Below are 18,335 nucleotides of genomic sequence, written 5' to 3' on the forward strand. Positions count from 1 at the left end.
CGAGTCCTGCTGGAGCACAGGGAAGTTGCAAGACTTCCCCACCCCGGAATGATCTGCCCGGGGGCTGCTGCTGGAGGGCAGCAGGACAACAGTACCCAGAGCAGTGTCAGACAGGCAGTTGGAAACCAGTAAGTCCTGATGTGTTGTTGGTGTGCACAGACAGCTTTCACAGAGGCAACCACCACAGGACTACTTTCCTTTTTCCTCTCCTCTCCTCTCCTCTCCTCTCCTCTCCTCTCCTCTCCTCTCCTCTCCTCTCCTCTCCTCTCCTCTCCTCTCCTCTCCTCTCCTCTCCTCTCCTCTCCTCTCCTCTCCTCTCCTCTCCTCTCCTCTCCTCTCCTCTCCTCTCCTCTCCTCTCCTCTCCTCTCCTCTCCTCCCCTCCCCTCCCCTCCCCTCCCCTCCCCTCCCCTCCCCTCCCCTCCCCTCTCTCCCCAAAAATGCAAGTGAATTTTTAAAACTAGGTATTTAAGAATGCTTAAAACATCCTAAAAAGGTGAACAGAGGCAACCTCACCTGGAGGACAGGTGCTTTGGAGAGGGTTTCAGGAAAGCTTTAGAAGTGTTACTCTGTGCTCAGGTATTTGCAGCTGTGTTATAACAACTGGAGGAGCTGATTTGGGGAGCTGCCTGAAATACTTGGTGTCAGCAGTGTGCTGCTGAGTGCTGCTGCTTCACTGGTCTGTGAGGGTTCACTCAGGTCCTGGTGCTAACAGATTCTTAGCTCTTCTTTTTGAGGACTTTGGATTTTACTTCTAAATTTCACATGCCTTACATATTCATATAAACATTTATGTGAGGGCATGCAAATCAGGCGTGTTCTCTACATCAACATCCAGGTATCTAAATGTGTGCAGACACCTGCACACTTCTCAGGCTTCTTAATTTAACCTGAGTCCTGAAAAGCCTTTCCAGATGCAAAATGCAGCTTTGAGCTAAGTTTCCTGTGTGCAAAGGCGTGGGCCTCTGCCAGTCCCAGAAGGTGCTGCAGAAATGGGGCACTTATGTTTCTTTAGCTTCTTTTTCTTTGCAAGACCACAGCAATAGAGAATAGCTTGTCTCTATGTATTGTGGTGGTTTCTTTTGCACTGTAATTGTTTTCTCTCTTCCTTCAGCTGATCAAATCATATCACTGAACTTAGTGCCTTTTTTTTTCCCCCTCTATTTTTTTCCTGTCCGCTCACACACACCCATGGCAAGGAGCAGCCTGACACCATTTGACATCTCTTTGCTTCCTCATTTCAATATTAACTGTTTACCAGAAGAGAAACAGGTTTGGGGTGCGGGTGCTGAGCACTTGCCTGTCTCTGTTTGTGAGCAACAGCTCTTTTGCCCTCTGTCCCTCACAGCCACAGGTCATTTCTCTGAGCTGCCTGGAACAGCCCCATGCTATTGGCACCAGCCTGACTTCAGGAGGGACAGGTCTGTGGATGTGCTGCACTCTCTGCTTGGGCTGGGGTGCAGTGACAAGGCTCAGAGCTGTGCCTGCTGCTGCTCTCACTCCACAACGGACTAGCTGAAGCATTCCTACCCCTCTGCAGAGCAATAATAATGGCCCAGCTGCAGTTTAAAGATGCTTTTTGGGTAAGTGAGCATTTACTATGTGTTTCCTATATTCAATGTACCTGTGTTTTAAAATCTTTTAAAATACAGCTTGGTTCTGTATATAGTTTAAAACTAATTTAATGTTGTTCTGTGTTCTCAATTTAATTTAGTGAAAATCCAAATTTGTCTCCAGCAAAAACATAGTGTTTGGTAATGTAAGTGTTTGATCCTGGGCAGAAGGATGCAGTGTAAAGAATATATCCAGTCTCCATGAAACCACTGACATTCCCAGATCCTGTACTAGGGCCAGAAACCTCTTTTGAAAGGGACATGGATTTGTCTGTGTCACAGTGGTAAGAACCTGCTTGCAGTGAGTGTCCTTAGCTCTGTGAGTGGCTCCCAGAGCAGGTGAGCTGTTGCTAATTATAGGCTGAATTCCCTCCTGTCTGGGGAAGAGCAGAGCCAGCAGCTGTGAGCAAAATGCTCCTGCTCAGCTCTCTCCAGGCTCCCTCCCTGCTGCCAGGAGCATTCCCAGGCATGCAGAGCCCAGGAGCTGTGAGGCAGCACAGGTTAGAAAGGACCAGCAGTGCCACTCCCCAGCTAAGCCCAAACTCACAGCTGAGTTTAGTATTTGCTAAAACTAGCAAATACTGAAATGAGGAGATTCGCTCCATACTTGTTATTTGACTTTTGTTTGAAAATCCTTTTGGTCTCCTGTTTTCAAGCTCTTTCTCTGCAGTTACAAGGTAAAAGGACCTTAGTAATTTCTCTATGATAATCTGAGGTTCTCTTGCAATTGGAGAATGAAAGTTCAAAATCAAAATTCTAACATTGCAAAGTTAAGTAAACAGGATGTAATGTGGTTGCCTCTTTTCTGGGCAATCATTTATCCAGCATTGAGCACTGACTTAAAGAAAGACATGAAACTATATGAATTCTTCCTGCCATTGCCTGGCTGTTCTTTCTCCTTGTGGTCTCTTTCTCTCCACCCACGCTTCAGGGTAAACCCTCTCTTGGTAGAAAACAGAGAGCAGAGACAAAAACACATTTCAGTGAACCACCATCCTCCAGGCACTTCCAAGAAGCCCTCCCCACCCCCACTGCAGTACTAGATTTGAACAGTTAAAAAGAATAAAAATACAATGAGGAAATATGAAAGTCGGTGTTGATGTTAGGACTGACTGTGCATGACCACACCTATGTGAGATTCTCCTCCTTTGTGCACACACTGACTGCACAGTGCAGTGCACAGGGTGGGACACAACTGTGGGCCAGTGCTACCCTGGGAGCTTCAGCCTGTGCATTGCTGAACTTCCTTGGAAAACAAGCCACCTGACTTCTACAGCTGGTACATTTGGTATAGTTACTTTTCAATGCCTTGGTCTTTAGGGAAAATAAAGCTATGGGGGTAGTGTGAGGGTGATTAATGCCAGCTGATGATCTGGCCAGGCTGGTTCTTCATGGCTTTTCTTCCCTAAGCTTCTCTTCTGTGCTTAGTCACATTGCCATGACTCAAACCCTTGTTTAGCTTTGAAGCTAACACCTTATTTAAAGGAAAGCATCTCTGGATTTCTTTTTTTTTTTGGCTGGATGTATTGCCCAGCTTGATTAAGAGGGCAGGAATGTATCTGGTTGCAGGATAGAAGCTTTAGCTGTTACAGTAAGTCTTTAAAAGTGAAAACTTACAGGATATTGCACAACACAGCACAAGTGTGCAGCATGCCCCCCAGATCACAAGATCAGCAAATATTTTTGCATTCATAAGGTTCTGTTGTGAGAGGAAAATGTATTCATGTGGTTTGCTTCAGCGAGCACTTATCTCCTGTATTTGGTCTGTGCACTGAACAGAAACTGCCTTTCTGATTGACACCCAAAAGGTGTTTGCCCCATGGTGGGTGCCTCAACACAGAGCCCTGATCTCTGATTGCTGCGCCCACTCCCTGTGTTCCGTGTCCCTGAACAACAGCTTCCTGCTCCACCATCAGGAAACTTTTGGATAAGCAGGGGTTTCCTCAGAACCTACCTCAATGTAGAGATCTCCCTCAGCTAGCAGAGAAAGAGCACCATTCATCCCTCCCCAAAGTTCTCCAGACTTCATAGAACAGGATGTGCTGTCTTCCAGGAAAATTGTTCCTCATAACAGGTTTAAGTTTTATCCTCTCTTTCCCAATAAATGTAGCAGTGATAGTACCATACTACTTTGTTCAATTTTATTCCACACTTAGTTCAATTTTATTTTCTTTGTAGCATGGCCTGAGCAAAAACCTGTGTATTTTTTAATTACAGTTTTTATTTATATGTACTCCACATTCTCTGTAATGGTTTAAGGGACAGTTGCTCAAAGTCTGCACTAAAATGTGCTTCTTAGCAGAAGTTCTCTATCCTCTGATAATATTTTTTGGGAAATGTTAGTGAGATAGAAATTCAGATCGAGTTTGATAGCCAGTGCAAGGCAGTTGCTGATGGATTAATATTCTGCTGGGCTGCTGTATGAGCCTGACAGATGTTACCTGTCTTCTCTAGCATCATATAAGACAGGTAGGGAAATTCCTATGTTAATGGGGGAGTGTCTGTGTGGCATCAGCCGAGTTCCATGTTAATGGAGTTGTGTTAACAGGCAGAGCAACAGTAATTGTTTTGTTATGAAAAACACTATCCAAGAAAATCTTTTCCCCTCAGTCACGGAGTGTCTTTCTGAGATTCATTCTCTGTTCTTGCACTCATTGTTGCTTTTCCTTAGTAATTTCTGTCATTGCCTTTTCCTTCTATTTAGTTTCCCTCCAGCCTGCTGCTCAAAACTGCAGCTGCAGCCCCTGGAATGCAGGTATTTCTGGCCAAGAGATAGGAAGGTACTGGCACCACTTCCTGGCTTTGCCATACCCACCTGGGAACAGGGGATGAGGAAAACTTCCAAAGGAGCTAGTGGGTTTTGGGGCAGGCTCCAAAGTGCCCAGAATTGAGTGGGAGCAAATCTATTCTCTCATACAGCTTTGACTCAAACTCAAACAGCCAAGTCAACTCTGAAAATGTGTCATGGGCTTCTAAGGTACTTAGGATTTAAAAATAAGTGATTGAAGTGTGAAATGTTTGCTCCTTCTTAGCTGTGGGATGAGCTCGAGGCATGTGAATTCTCACAACTCACATATAAAAGTGTGGAGGAGATGCAGGCCAGCAAAATGAAGCAGGCAGGATTTGCTCCCCTGCCCTGCTGTGAGCTGATCCTTTCATATCCCTGTCTGTGGACCCATGGTTGTGGTCAGACACTGCAGCAGTGGGAGCCATGGAGGTGCTCCAGGAGCAGGGACTGTTACAAAGACGCTTAATGTCTCTTGCTTTGACTTCAGGCTATGTTCAACCTCAGGTTCAGTGTGAAGTTGACTTTGTAGATGAGCCTCTCAGCTCCTACTGTAGCTTTTTCACACAATGGTCTGTTATATATGCCAAAAAAGATGTAATTAGCATCACAAATGATTTAGCTTCTGATGAGACTCTTAACTGTGGAACAAGAGTTCCGTGGTGATAAAAGTCACAGTAAAGCTATTTCCTAGACTTATTAAGCAACGTGCTGAAGAAATACAACATCAATTGTTTTACTCAATATAGGAAGTTCCTTGTAGGAAGTTCCTTGTAGGAGCTACCCTGCTTTCCTGTAGAGGTTGAGCTTTGCAGGGCCCATGGTTTTGCAGCAGGTATGTGAGGAGGAAGTGATACTGGGCAGGTTTACTGGGAGGAACTGGAGCTGGGGAGGCTCCTGCCAGCCCAGCACCCCAAGGCTGAGCTCGGGCAGGCAGGGATGAGGCTGGCAAACCTTCCAGCCTGGCATCCCAGCTTTGCAAGTGGGTCCCCCTGAGTTTGATTTGAATGGCATGGCACCAGTTGCATCTGACCCTATTGACACAAGGCAGATTAAGATAAATCATCTCCCTGCACAACAGCACACAGGTGCACAGGTGGGCTCTGCTGTCAGCACATCCTGCATCTCTCTGGGCTCCAGAGGCATGGCCATGGTCCTGCACTCCCTGAGCTCCAGGGGCAGAGGCATGGCCATGGTCCTGCACTCCCTGAGCTCCAGGGGCAGAGGCATGGCCATGGTCCTGCACTCCCTGAGCTCCAGGGGCAGAGGCATGGCCATGGTCCTGCACTCCCTGAGCTCCAGAGGCAGAGGCATGGCCATGGTCCTGCACTCCCTGAGCTCCAGGGGCAGAGGCATGGCCACAGTGCTGGTCACATCCAGGCTAAGTCATCGCTGCAGGACATGTGGAAATGGGAAATAAAGGGGGAACCAGCTTGGAAAAGTCGGACTGGTTGCCCAGCTGATGTTTGTGTTTGTTGTGAGGTTGACTTCATCCCCCCAGAACAGGCTGCTCTACTCTTTTTTTACATGTAATTTCTTCTGCCATTTCCCCAGCTGCTCTGGGAAGGACACTTGGCTCCCTGAGGCAATGAGAAGCACCCTGGAGGGTGGAGGAGGGGGCAATCACAACAGTCACTGAAACCAGAGGAAATCAAAAGTAGAAAACCTGAGCAGTCATTGTGGCTATGGAAACACTGGTGCTTCACAAGTCACTGCAGAGCAGAGCACAACAGCTAAAATGAAGCTCAAATGAACTAACACTAGATGAATGGATTTACAGAGAGTTCATTGTGGGTCAGTGACTGAAATAATTAGACAGTTAAATATACTTTATTACAATTTTCTGATGACTGTGTTGCAACTGAGGGGTTTGACTATTGAAATTGGTTGATCAATTAATTGTCACTGTGACAATTTTGTTAATATTTTTACACAGCTGTATCTGGTTTGTTTTGATCCATTCTGCTCTGCAAAAGTTGGTTGGTTTCACTTGGGCTTAGGTAAGGGGAGGATTCTTATTTCTGTCAATTTTAAGTGTGCCATGAGTCTGTATTTTAAATATGGAATAGGTGAGTCATGGACTCTGCCCACATGTACACGGCTATGTCTAACCAACACCACTTAGAGTGTCACACCCAGCTTGAAATGGAGCCTCACACAGAGATCAGAGGGTGTTCTCTGGCTTGTTAGAGCAGCCCACTGAGGTGCATTTTCTGAGGCAGAGTCACACAATGGCCAAGGCTGGAAGGGGCCTCTGGACGTCAGCCAAGCCTTGCCCTGCACAGGGCTGGCCCAAGCTCAGGGTATCTCCACAGATGGAGACTCCACAGCCTCTCTGGGCAAACTCATACTGTGTCTCACCACCCTCTCAGCAAAAACCTTCCTGTGCTTAAACAGGACTTCTTGAATTTCCACAGGTGCTCATTGCCTCTTGCCCTGTCACTGGGTGCCCCTGCAAAGCCCTGGCTCCATCTCCTCTGCTCCCTCCCACAGGAATTTAAACACACTGAGCACCTTTCTGCAGGCTGAGCAGTACCAGCCCCCAGCCTCTCCTCCCACCATAGCTTCTCCAGGGTGAATCTCAAAGTGTCCCCACGAATATCATTTCAACAGATTTCCTGGCAGAACTGGGTGATTCACAGTCTGTCCTTTCCTCCCTCCAGGCTGACACTCCTGCAGTGCAGCAGAGCTGCCTCTCTTTCTTCAGTCACTGGCTGGAGACAATGAACTTGGGCTGCTTCTTAGGCACAGGGGAACACTTGGAATTTCAATTCAGTAACACTCATTGCATGCTTGTATGGAAGGCAAGTTAGGTTGCTTGGTCATATTTCAGCTCCTTTAGCTCAAGAAGACCATTTTCTGATTTAATTTTCCTGCCTTGCCACAGCAAGGTAGATTCCAGAGGGCATATGGCACAGAAAACACTAGTTTCATCTCCAGTTTAATCTAGGTTTTGTAATAAAACTTTTCTCAGCAGCCATAGTTCAATACTGTATACACAGTTTGCTGTGTCGTTCAGTAAGAGTTTGGGGATTTGAGGATGAGGTGAGGGCTGGGGGAACAGCTCTGCATGGAGATCACTCGGCCTTGCTCTGGGTGTCAAGGTGAAGAAGAAATCCACATTGAAAACACGCATCTGGATCCCAATAGGTTTTTGGTTCCCCAGAGAATTATTCCCTTACTGCACAGAGTTTAGTACTTCTTTAAAGTGGTGGAAAAATGTCATTGAACAAGGCTGAGGAACTGAAAAGTTCCATAGCTCCTCCTGCAACTTTATCTTTGCTTGAAACGAAAGGCAACAGTCTTGGGAAGTAAGTGAAAATGTAGCAGCTCAGGCTAGCTTAGAGATACCAACTCCTGTGGTTCCATTCAGAGCAAATAAATAAATAAACACAAGCTTTTTTCCTTTAATTTAAGAGCTTTTCAAATCCAGAAGCTATTTCATGCTGCTCTCAATTTGTCCTAATGTATTCCTAATATGAAAGAAAAATAAAGAACAAAGAGTGGGGGCAATGACAAAAAGGAAAATAGGTGTTCAACAGCTCTGAGGTCTGAGTCTCATCAGTTGATGCAGTGGGTGCTGTAATTACTGAAGGGTTCTTAACAAGTCAGGACTGACAAACAGCCCGGGGCTGCTGCTCAGTGGGATGGAAATCCCCAGGAGCACCAGGAGAAGGAAAGGAGGACCCTGCCATTGAAAGAGCCTGGATGAATATTTGGTTAGGACATGGGTTTCTGACAGAATCTTTTTTGTGGGAAAACACAGTTTTACTGGAAGTTGGGTGCTGTTTTGGAAGATTAAGCTGGGCTTTGATGAAAAAGTTCACACCTGGTAAAGGCTTTTTAGAGTGGAGAATTAAGGTACATTTGCTTACCAAAGTGGAAGAGACCAGGGTCCTAAAAGCCCTTGGTGGTTCTGGGAACTCTGCAGGGGGACGGCACACTCTGGAACAGGAACTGGAGCTTTCCTTGCCCACAGCCACTGCCTGCAGCCTGGAGTCCAGACATGCCTTCCCTCATCTCACGAGGCTCACCCCCACATAAAACAGCTGAAAAAGAGGCTCAAATGAAATTCCCCTTCCCTGTACAGGCAGCAGATGGGGGGTGGTGTGGCAGCTGTGGCAGGGGGTGTCTCAATCAGATACTAATGCAGTGTAAGAATGTTGCATCGTATTGAGTAATCGGATATGTTGAAAATTATTATTTAGGTGGCAAAGATCTCTTATGAAATGCAATTGGTAATGTGTAGCTATTGAAATAGTCTTTACTAAGAAGTGAAGTTAATCTTTAATTCATTCCCCTTCCACAGCAAGACTGGGAATATTTCCTGAAGTTTTACCCTTCCACATGTGCCAGGAGACACCAGTAACAAAGAGAGCACGGTTCAGCAGTGACTTTTATAAAGTGCCTTTTTCAAAACTGATCTGGTTCCAGTGGTTCTGTAAGACATTGTGGACAGTTGTCTCTGTGCTTGAGAAAGTCAGGGCTGTTTCAGGTTTCATTCATCGTGGTCTGGGACTAAGCCTACAGTGCTTGTAGAAGGAGAGGAGTCCTCTTATAACAGAGAAGGAAACTGGAAGTGGATGAACTAAAGAGGAATAGAAACAAAAGTAATCTCTGACCATTATTTTGTGTAAAACAGAAGTATCCTCTACTTGTAAGATTCTATTTCTCCTCATTTTTCTTCCAGTTTCTCTTGTGTAGCTAATGTTACTCAGTAGGAGACTGAAGGAACATCTGACCTCATCACTGACACGTTTATCTGTCATGTTTCAGAAGGACCATGGCAACAGTGTTGTGCCTTCTGAAAGACAGGTGCAGATCCTCACTTCTGGCCTCTCTGTTGGCTCCCAAGGAGAAGCCACTTTAATTTATGGATTTAGCTGTTGTCACAAGTCATATGGCGAAAATACAAAGGGATGCTGCCACCTCAAACCTGTGTCATGTAGCCACATCAAGCTCCCATTAAAAACTGGTGAAGGATTCTGCTGCGTCCTGTCCCGTTTCTTATTATCCCCATCACAGAGGTGTTCCAGAAGTCTGTTCTAGCTGGATTTCCTGAATGGATTCCTAGTTTCTCATCATGCTTTTTGTTGTGATGCATGTCTGTCTGCTGGCTCCTTTCTCCTTCTGCTAGCACGGGAGCACTGGGGCTCTGAACTACACTCAGAATAATGTTTAATCAAATTATTAAGGAGACAACCAAAAACAGAGATAATAAGCACAAGCAGAGTCCTTTTTGTAGACCGGAATTGAGACTTTCCAAGTTGTTCCCTGTGTGCCATGAGTCTGCCAGCCAGCAAACCACCTGCAAAAGTGAGGCAGCCTTTTGTGCAGCCATCACTTTGGATCTGTGCAAATCAGGGGGAGATTAAAACATTAAGAGAGCCGAACAATATGCTGTGACTGTAAGAATGCCTAATACATAACACATGAGCAGTCCAGGATGCCAGTGAGGAGGGTGAGAGCTCAGGAAGCTGAGGAGCAAATTCCTCTGTCAGCAGAACTCTAAATCAACCATTTCCTTATCAGATAAAACCCACAGGGTCAAGAGCAAAAGGCCACTGGGGAGCTACTGTTCTGCTCAGTGTCATTTGCACTGCTGCTGTATAGTTTGTGAATCTCAATTTCAGTTTTATCTCTGACTATCCTAGTTGCTGCAGGTTTGAAGTCTGGTGAGAACCTTGCTATAGGGGCAGTGGGAGAGGCAGTCTAGCAGCCCAGCAATTGGAATGCTACAGAGGCAGTTTTTTTTCCCCTCCTTATTTTTGAAGGTCCCATTCAAGGTTCACCTCTATTCTATTGCCTGACAATAAATACTATTTGCTTCTCATGAAAGGTACTACATGTCAGATTTAGGTAACAGGCTGCAGCAATACTGCAAACTAAGCCTCCTGTGGAAAATGCCCAAGTCAGCTCCTGGAATTATCACCAAAATGTCCCTACCTACATCCTGAGCAAACATTTCTGTTTCTGCTACACAAAGAGTGAATTTATAAGAAGTGACAGAAATCTTGTACAGCCAGCTACAACCCACCCACTCTTCCTTGCCTTTTCTGCTTATGTGGGGAAAAAAATCAATACTTAAAAAAAAATAGATTTTTTAATCTTGTATAAATTCTGTAGTCAGTCTTGGAAAGCACAAACAACCATGACATTCCCATCCATTCCAACTGATTTCAGCCAGTAGGAAAAAGGAGCTCTTACACAGTACAGCAAGAGCAAATGCTTTTAAACCCACTAAGCAATTGATTATGACATCAACATGTGTGAAAAAGGTCTCATATCACACTCAGCACAGGTCAGGGGACAACATTTTGGTCAGAGGTTCCCGATGTGACACCACTCTGCTCTGGGCATGGTGACCTTCCCCCAGGTGTGTGCTCAGCTCAGAATGGAGTTGCTGAGCTGCCTTTTCAGCTGCTGGCAAATTCCCAGGGCCAGGCTGGCACATTCCCAGTGGAGGGCCAGGCTGAGAAGTGGGGGTTGGTTTTGAAAAGGGCTCTTTCATGTGCCCCTGCAGGGAGCAGAGCTGGGACAGCAGCCGTGGAACAGGAAGCAGCAGCAGAGCAGCTCTTATCACAGCAGGGCCACGCCAGGCACCCCTGAGATCAGAGCTGGACAGGGGATTTCAGCACACACAGCAAGGTGCTCACTGCTGTCCTGTTTATTCCAGGAGAGCGGGAGTGGTGCAGAAAGACAGCACTAACCTTCCCAAACACTTTGTATCAGGAATATATTTCTAGAAACACAATTTCTAGAAAATTTTAAAGTGTACCAGGGGAAAACCCATGAAACATAAAGCAAGTGATTGAATTACAGTGAAAGGCCATGCCATGACAGGAAATACCCAGTCGAGTGTTAGAGATTCTAAGTCATGTTTGTCTCCTCCTCTACATATATAAAACCCTTGGCAGAGCACTTGACAAGGAGACTGGCAGGTCAAGGGAACAAGATTTGAAACACTCAGGACCTGTACCCAGTGGTATGATGCAAGAATACGATTAATTGTTTTAACTCAGTCAGAACAATTTACTTTCAGTCGAGGACTGAGATATCATGTGTGATACCACTGTGGATAGAAAGGTCCACAAAAGGTTCTTTTTGACAGTTGAAAAAGATATTGTCAAAGTGATGCTTGTTCAAAACTTCACTGTGCCCTGTTCTCTCTAAAGTTCCTCCTCACACCAGTAGTTATTTCCTTTTCAACTCTGGAAATGTGGATCTTAAGGTTTTGTTTTACTAAAACTGTTATAATTTTACCTAAACTAAACAAGATATGAATGCAAAACCATTTCGATTTAGAGAAAAATTCCAAAGATACCCATAAGAGATTCAGTGTCAATTATTTTTCTCTTTGAAAATCTGAATTAATAGTTTATTTGGAACAGGTAGCAGCATTTAGAATTTTCAGTCCAGAGCCATATGAGAAAACTGTTGATACAAGCTTTGGAAAAACATCATTAGGAACCAAGATGAGGAATGAACTTTAATAACTAAATACTTTCAAATTTTAGTGAAGGGGGGGGCATTTAAAATATTTTTTTAAATATTAGCAGATAATACATTTTAAATCCTAAATGAGGGCAGATTAGGCTGAAGGAACCTCTGAGAGCTCTGTTATGGCTGTCATTGGTTGTGTCAGGCCCTCCTGAGAAGCTGGGTGTGGTACACAGAGAGCAGGTCCTGTCTGTGGATTCTGATGCTGTGTTTATCACCACAACAGCTCAGCACTGTCCTGCTGGGTACTGAGCAGTCACCCAGTGTCTGCTGTGGAGATTTTCCTTTTCCAGCCCTTCCTGCCCATCAGGGTGGTGCCACTGCCCAGCTGTACCCTGGGGTTACTGTCCCTGTTACTTCCAGTTCCTTACAGAAAGCAGGTGAACAGGCGCTGCAGCTGGAGATGCTGGGATGAGGCCTTTCCTGCTGAAGGGCAGAGCTGCAGCTCCCAGAGCCCTGCAGCCCCCAGAGCCCTGCAGCTCCCAGAGCCCTGCAGCTCCCAGAGCCCTGCAGATCCCAGAGCCCTGCAGCCCCCAGAACCCTGCAGCCCCCAGAGCCCTGCAGATCCCAGAACCCTGCAGCCCCCAGAACCCTGCAGCCCCCAGAGCCCTGCAGCACCCAGAACCCTGCAGCCCCCAGAGCCCTGCAGATCCCAGAACCCTGCAGCCCCCAGAGCCCTGCAGATCCCAGAGCCCTGCAGCCCCCAGAACCCTGCAGCACCCAGAACCTTGAAGCTCCCAGAGCCCTGCAGCCCCCAGAGCCCTGCAGCCCCCAGAACCCTGCAGCCCCCAGAGCCCTGCAGATCCCAGAACCCTGCAGCCCCCAGAGCCCTGCAGATCCCAGAGCCCTGCAGCCCCCAGAACCCTGCAGCACCCAGAACCTTGAAGCTCCCAGAGCCCTGCAGCCCCCAGAGCCCTGCAGCCCCCAGAACCCTGCAGCCCCCAGAGCCCTGCAGATCCCAGAACCCTGCAGCCCCCAGAGCCCTGCAGATCCCAGAGCCCTGCAGCCCCCAGAGCCCTGCAGCCCCCAGAACCTTGCAGCTCCCAGAGCCCTGCAGCCCCCAGAGCCCTGCAGCCCCCAGAGCCCTGCAGCACCCAGAACCCTGCAGCACCCAGAACCTTGAAGCTCCCAGAGCCCTGCAGCCCCCAGAACCCTGCAGCACCCAGAACCCTGCAGCACCCAGAGCCCTGCAGCCCCCAAAACCCTGCAGCACCCAGAGCCCTGCAGATCCCAGAGCCCTGCAGCCCCCAAAACCCTGCAGCACCCAGAGCCCTGCAGCTCCCAGAGCCCTGCAGCCCCCAGAGCCCTGCAGCACCCAGAGCCCTGCAGCCCCCAAAACCCTGCAGCACCCAGAGCCCTGCAGCCCCCAGAGCCCTGCAGATCCCAGAGCCCTGCAGCACCCAGAGCCCTGCAGCCCCCAGAGCCCTGCAGATCCCAGAGCCCTGCAGCCCCCAGAGCCCTGCAGCACCCAGAGCCCTGCAGCACCCAGAGCCCTGCAGCTCCCAGAGCCCTGCAGCCCCCAGAACCCTGCAGCACCCAGAGCCCTGCAGCTCCCAGAGCCCTGCAGCACCCAGAGCCCTGCAGCAAGCCCAGGTGGAGCTCTGGCGCTCCCCAAACAGGGCACACAGCCTCAGCAGCAGAGGCTGTGCCCTGGGGGAGATGCTAAGGTGCTGCCAAGCCAGCTAATCCTGCAGGAGCAGGGAGAGGTCTGAGTTGTGGTACGTAAAGTACCTCTAAACAAAGTCCCAGATGGGCAGGCCAGGTGCCAGCATGGTTAGCAATGCTCCAAGGAAAGCAGCAGCAGAAGAAGAGCCCAGAGTTGCCTCAGCACAATGACCTGATGAGCTCACACCACTGTGACCATCACCAGCTGGACATGCAGGGTGTACCATGAGGGCTTTGTACATGAGTTTGGATGGTTTTCCTTCTCTGCAGTCCATTGGAAAAGCTATTTACTGAAAGCTGCTTCAGTAATGAGCACAGCATTTTAGTCTTTCTTCCTTGATATTATTGCAATAGTAGCCTTTTCACTTCAAAATGTAGACTCTAGTATTTCAGAAAGCCTTGCAGTTCCCTCTGAGTACCCAGCAGCACAAGGCTCAGAGGAGTATGTTCTGGAATAAGGCTGATCCTTAGTGAGTTAAAGACACAAGGTTACTCAGCTTGGTGCCACCAGAAGGTAAGAAGAAATTATTTCACCCCCCAGCAATCCTGGTACTTTCTGCCCTCTGGGCAGGGAACTGATACTCCCAGTCTTCCCTTGCAGCCTTCAGTGCCAAAGCAAAATCCTCAGATCCTCTCCCTGCTGGCTGCAGGAACCAGCTCAGAGCCAGCCTTGAATAATTAATCTCCCACTATTAACTCTTAATATTTGCTTGGGTGGCTACCCCTGGAGAAACATGTACCAGGAGGGACAAGTCCCAAGGCAGAGATCTAACAGGAAAGTGCTAATGGGAGGGAGCAGCATTGTTAATCCTCAGAGGGGAAAAGAAATGGAAAGAAGAATGAGTGTCCCAGCATGCTCACTGTGGTCATCTCTGCTTGCAGGCTTCCATGCCTCCTTTCAAGTGTTCTAGAAAAAGCTGTTCTGCTTAAACTAGAGCACAAAAGTTTAAGTTTCAGTCCTATAATCCCCTCTGTGTTTCTTTAATCTCTGAAGGAGCAGTACTGCTCATTGCATTGGAGGGAAGCAACTTTTGTCACTGGGCAGAGGGGAGGAAAGGCTGCCCCTCCTTTACCTGGGATTTTCAAGAAGGAAACAAGAAAGTCCCCAGGCAGAGAGCAGAGCACACATGCAGAGTTAGAGGGTGAATTTCAGGACAACACAACCTTGCTCACAACACTGAAATCCCTGTCAAGCACTTTCTTGTTGGTAATTATAAACCTGTTGGACTACAAGGAATAAGTAATCTTTTTTAGTAACAAGGATTAAATCCTCCTTCACAGCTACACATGCTTTGACTAAGCAGAATCCCTTTATTGGCAATGAGAGAAATTACTGGTGGTGAATCAAATCACCCTCTTCTAAGCAACTAGATTTTAGTATCAGCAAATTATGTTTTACAATCTAATGCCTATATTTATTATCTGATTAAAGCATTTTTCTAATTTCTAAAAAAATATAAAATAGTTCTTTGGCTATTCATTAGTTCTTAGAATCATAACAAAATCCTTTCTGAGAAGTACCAAGCACTGTCTGACTAGTGCAGCTTAACAGCTTTTGCAAAACCACTCAATGCGGGTGCTAATTATAACATAAAATGGTAAATGGAAAATAGAATAGAGGCGAGACAGCTTAGCAAGGCTAGATGGTTGTTTAATGAGATCCAATCTTGCTGTCTGATTGTCTTGACAAAGAAAATGTGGGGTCAGTTATGGTGCTAGACAGGAAATCCTTAAGACACTAGATAAAAACAAAATGGGGCTGAAAAGAAAAAGTAGGGGAAGAACTCTAAAATGAGCAAAGACACTGATCTGGGGGAGCTGCTGGATCCTGCCATAAGACATGAAGAATGGGCTGGAAAGAGCTGTGCTTGGAATAAACAGGTAGAATGAAATATTGTACAGGAGGTATCTGATAACCTTCAAGCGTGGGGTAACAGAAAGCAGATAAAAATCAAAGTTTCAAAGTACAAAATGGGAGTAAGGGATCAGTAGTGAAAAAATCCAATATACTCTGAGACCTTGTTGAATAAAATAGCAGGAGAGGAAAGAATTGCAGGTGTATCTGTAGATCATAGCTCATTTAAGTGTCACTGCTATGATTTGATAGTGAAAGAAGGCAAATACCATTCTCTGATAGACCAAAGGTGTTTCTTAGAGAGCTGACATTAATGCCAGGGTACAAAGCATCACTTAGTCTTTACTGGAGTGGTAAAGCATCATCCTTGTCCAACAGGGATTTATTCAGCCTTGAACAGGTACTATAACAACACATGGGAATTAATGGGATGAAAAAGCAGAATGTCAGGAAAGGGCAAAGGAGATTTGTTTGGAGGCAAGGAGAGACTGGGAGAGGATGCAGTTGTACAACATGTGAAAGAAGAAATAGAGCTGTTGAAATGAAAGGGAAACATTTGTGCAAGTAAGCTGAGGCCTGAGTGATTCATGGCTCCCTTGTGGTTGGAAATTAAGAAACAGTGCAGCAGAATGAGTGACCAGAGCAGCTCACACTTGTCTCACCCTGGCTGTGGCGTTTGCTCTCCCTCTGCAGCCTGGGCAGGTTGCACGAGCTGTTCAGAGACAGCCAGAGCTGCTGCCTGCAAGCCCTGGTTTGCAGTTCTGACCCTGGTGTTTCTGAAACAGGGCCTCCACATTCCTTGGGAACACAGAGGACAAGAAAGCAAATGTTGAGGTGAATTCCCCCAAAATTAAGATAGATGACGTGAGTGTCTGTGCTAGGAGTCCCCCTTAAGAGCCAAATCTCTCTACAAGAGCCAGCCAGAGGAACAAACCCCAGAGGAACCTGTCAGGGCGTGATGCTTCCAGGGGCCTGATGAAACTGCCCAGTGGACTCAGCCCATCAGGCTGTGTTTGTGTGCATGGTTTTGGGTCAATAACAAGTTGGGGCTGCATTCTCTGCTTAGGGAATTTAATAAGCTTTCTCTCAGACATAAAGGATTTGTCATCCTTTCAGTGTAACAACTGTGCCAGTGCAAAAGAGGTAGGGAAAGACACCAATTGAGTTTTAGCATTTACTAAACAGAGATATTACACAGAAAGGCAGACTAACTTCACAGTGAGCTTATCACTGCCTTTGTTGCCTGTGGCAGTGGCTGACTGCTGTGGTGATACCAACCCACAGGATATTTTCACTTAGCTCATGGGTAGCATTTCTGGGACAAGAAGGCTGTATACACAGCTATGGGATATAGCTGATTGCATCTGAAAATGTACAATTAAAATGCTGAGGGTGTGAGTTGGTTGTGGAGCATCTGACTAGAGTTTCTGCCAGGCAGAGGGAGCCATTTATAGTAATTTCTTTACAGCAGTGATGCCTTCTGCCATTGGAATGTCCTCAAGCAAAAAGACAGAGGGGGGAAGTGCTAAGTCCATTGCCAGGGTATTATGAAGAACCCTTTCTACTATTCTCTCTGAATGGCAAAACTTGCTGCTTCTCATTTATTTCACAGCAGGATCCCTCCCTGTGATGTGTGTGTAAATTGCCCTTGGAAACATTAGGAAAACTAATGTTTCGGGCTTGAGATTCTGTTTCTTCAGGGGTGATGGCTTTAACAATGGACTGTAGCATTGGAAATGTTACTACAGCCTGTAGGTTTACAGGCATTGTCTGCAGAAATTGATCCTAGCTCTTGAAGAACCAAGAGAACCTGTTCCTAGATCTCCAAATCTCCACAGAAGCCCCAAGACCTGAGTGAGCAGCACCAAGGCTGCCATCAACCACCACCATTCATCCCCAGAGCTCCCCTGCTCCTCTTGCCCCAGCAACAAGGAAGCAAAGGCCTCAAGTTTCCAAATACCAAAACTTAAACAGCTGTCTTCTTCAAGTGGTGGTGGAAAGCAATAAAGTAACCCATTTATTAAATGGTAACTGCTTAGGGGACAGTGGATGGATGTATAAACTGCATTCAGTTCATATGTAAGAGCTTGTATTGTAGATAAACTGCTTGAGGGAAGGAACACACTCATTCTGTTTATGGTTTCACAGCCCATGATTTTACCATAATGCTGTAACATAAAGCACAGAAAACATTCACCACTACATTTTCAATAGCATTATCACTTTGTACTGGTTAACTCAGGCTCCCTGTGGAAAAATGGCTTGTCCTGATCCTGTTGTGAGGCAGTGGGAGGAGCAGGAGTAGAACACAGAAATCCTGTCTCCCTGTGCTACGAGCCCTTCCATTAATACACCACTGACCAGGTGGCACAGTCACTGCCCCACAGGCTGATATTTGTACTGAGCTGACTCTGACCTTTCTTTTTAGAAATATGGTAAGAGGAATTAAGAAATAAGAATTAGAATTAAGGTCAGAGGAACTGACGTGCTTAACAGCTATTACTTTTTCTTTCTGTCTTCAGTGCAAGGAGTTCACCTTCCACACTGGCTACGAGGTGCTTGTACAGAGGTTACTGGAGGGGAAGAAGATGTGCAAAGATGTGGAGGATTTGCTCAAGCAGAGGTATGAAAATCAGAGTGAAAAAATATGAACAGCCTCCTTTTTTTGCCTCATTTGGCATCTGGAAGGGAATAGCAGTCTGTTTCTCAGTTTGGTAGTGTTAGGAGCTTACATAGAAAAGCCTGAGTAATTTGAATCCCAGCCTTGTGATGTGAAGGTAGATAAATAGAAATCTCAAAGACTTGAGAGGGGAAGAGAAGTTTGAGAGTCAGAGACCCACAGCTCCACCAAGACCCCTCATTATGGCCCATAAATACAGAGTATCACCTACATCCACAAGCATTTCCCCTTTTGCAGGG

General features: G+C 46.6%; 1 protein-coding gene across 1 annotated transcript in view; it reads left to right on the top strand.

The window, feature by feature from the left end:
• Window positions 1-1,408: 1,408 nt before the first annotated feature.
• PSTPIP1 (proline-serine-threonine phosphatase interacting protein 1) overlaps window positions 1,409-18,335 on the top strand; it is a 48,053-nt gene continuing 31,126 nt past the window's right edge. The window contains exons 1-2 of the mRNA XM_021543408.3: window positions 1,409-1,581; window positions 17,939-18,039. Coding sequence (XP_021399083.1) covers window positions 1,549-1,581; window positions 17,939-18,039 — 134 coding nt within the window. The 5' untranslated portion in view covers window positions 1,409-1,548. The remainder of the gene's footprint in view (window positions 1,582-17,938; window positions 18,040-18,335) is intronic.

Source organism: Lonchura striata, chromosome 11 (assembly GCF_046129695.1).
Source record: "Lonchura striata isolate bLonStr1 chromosome 11, bLonStr1.mat, whole genome shotgun sequence".
Taxonomy (NCBI): domain Eukaryota; kingdom Metazoa; phylum Chordata; class Aves; order Passeriformes; family Estrildidae; genus Lonchura; species Lonchura striata.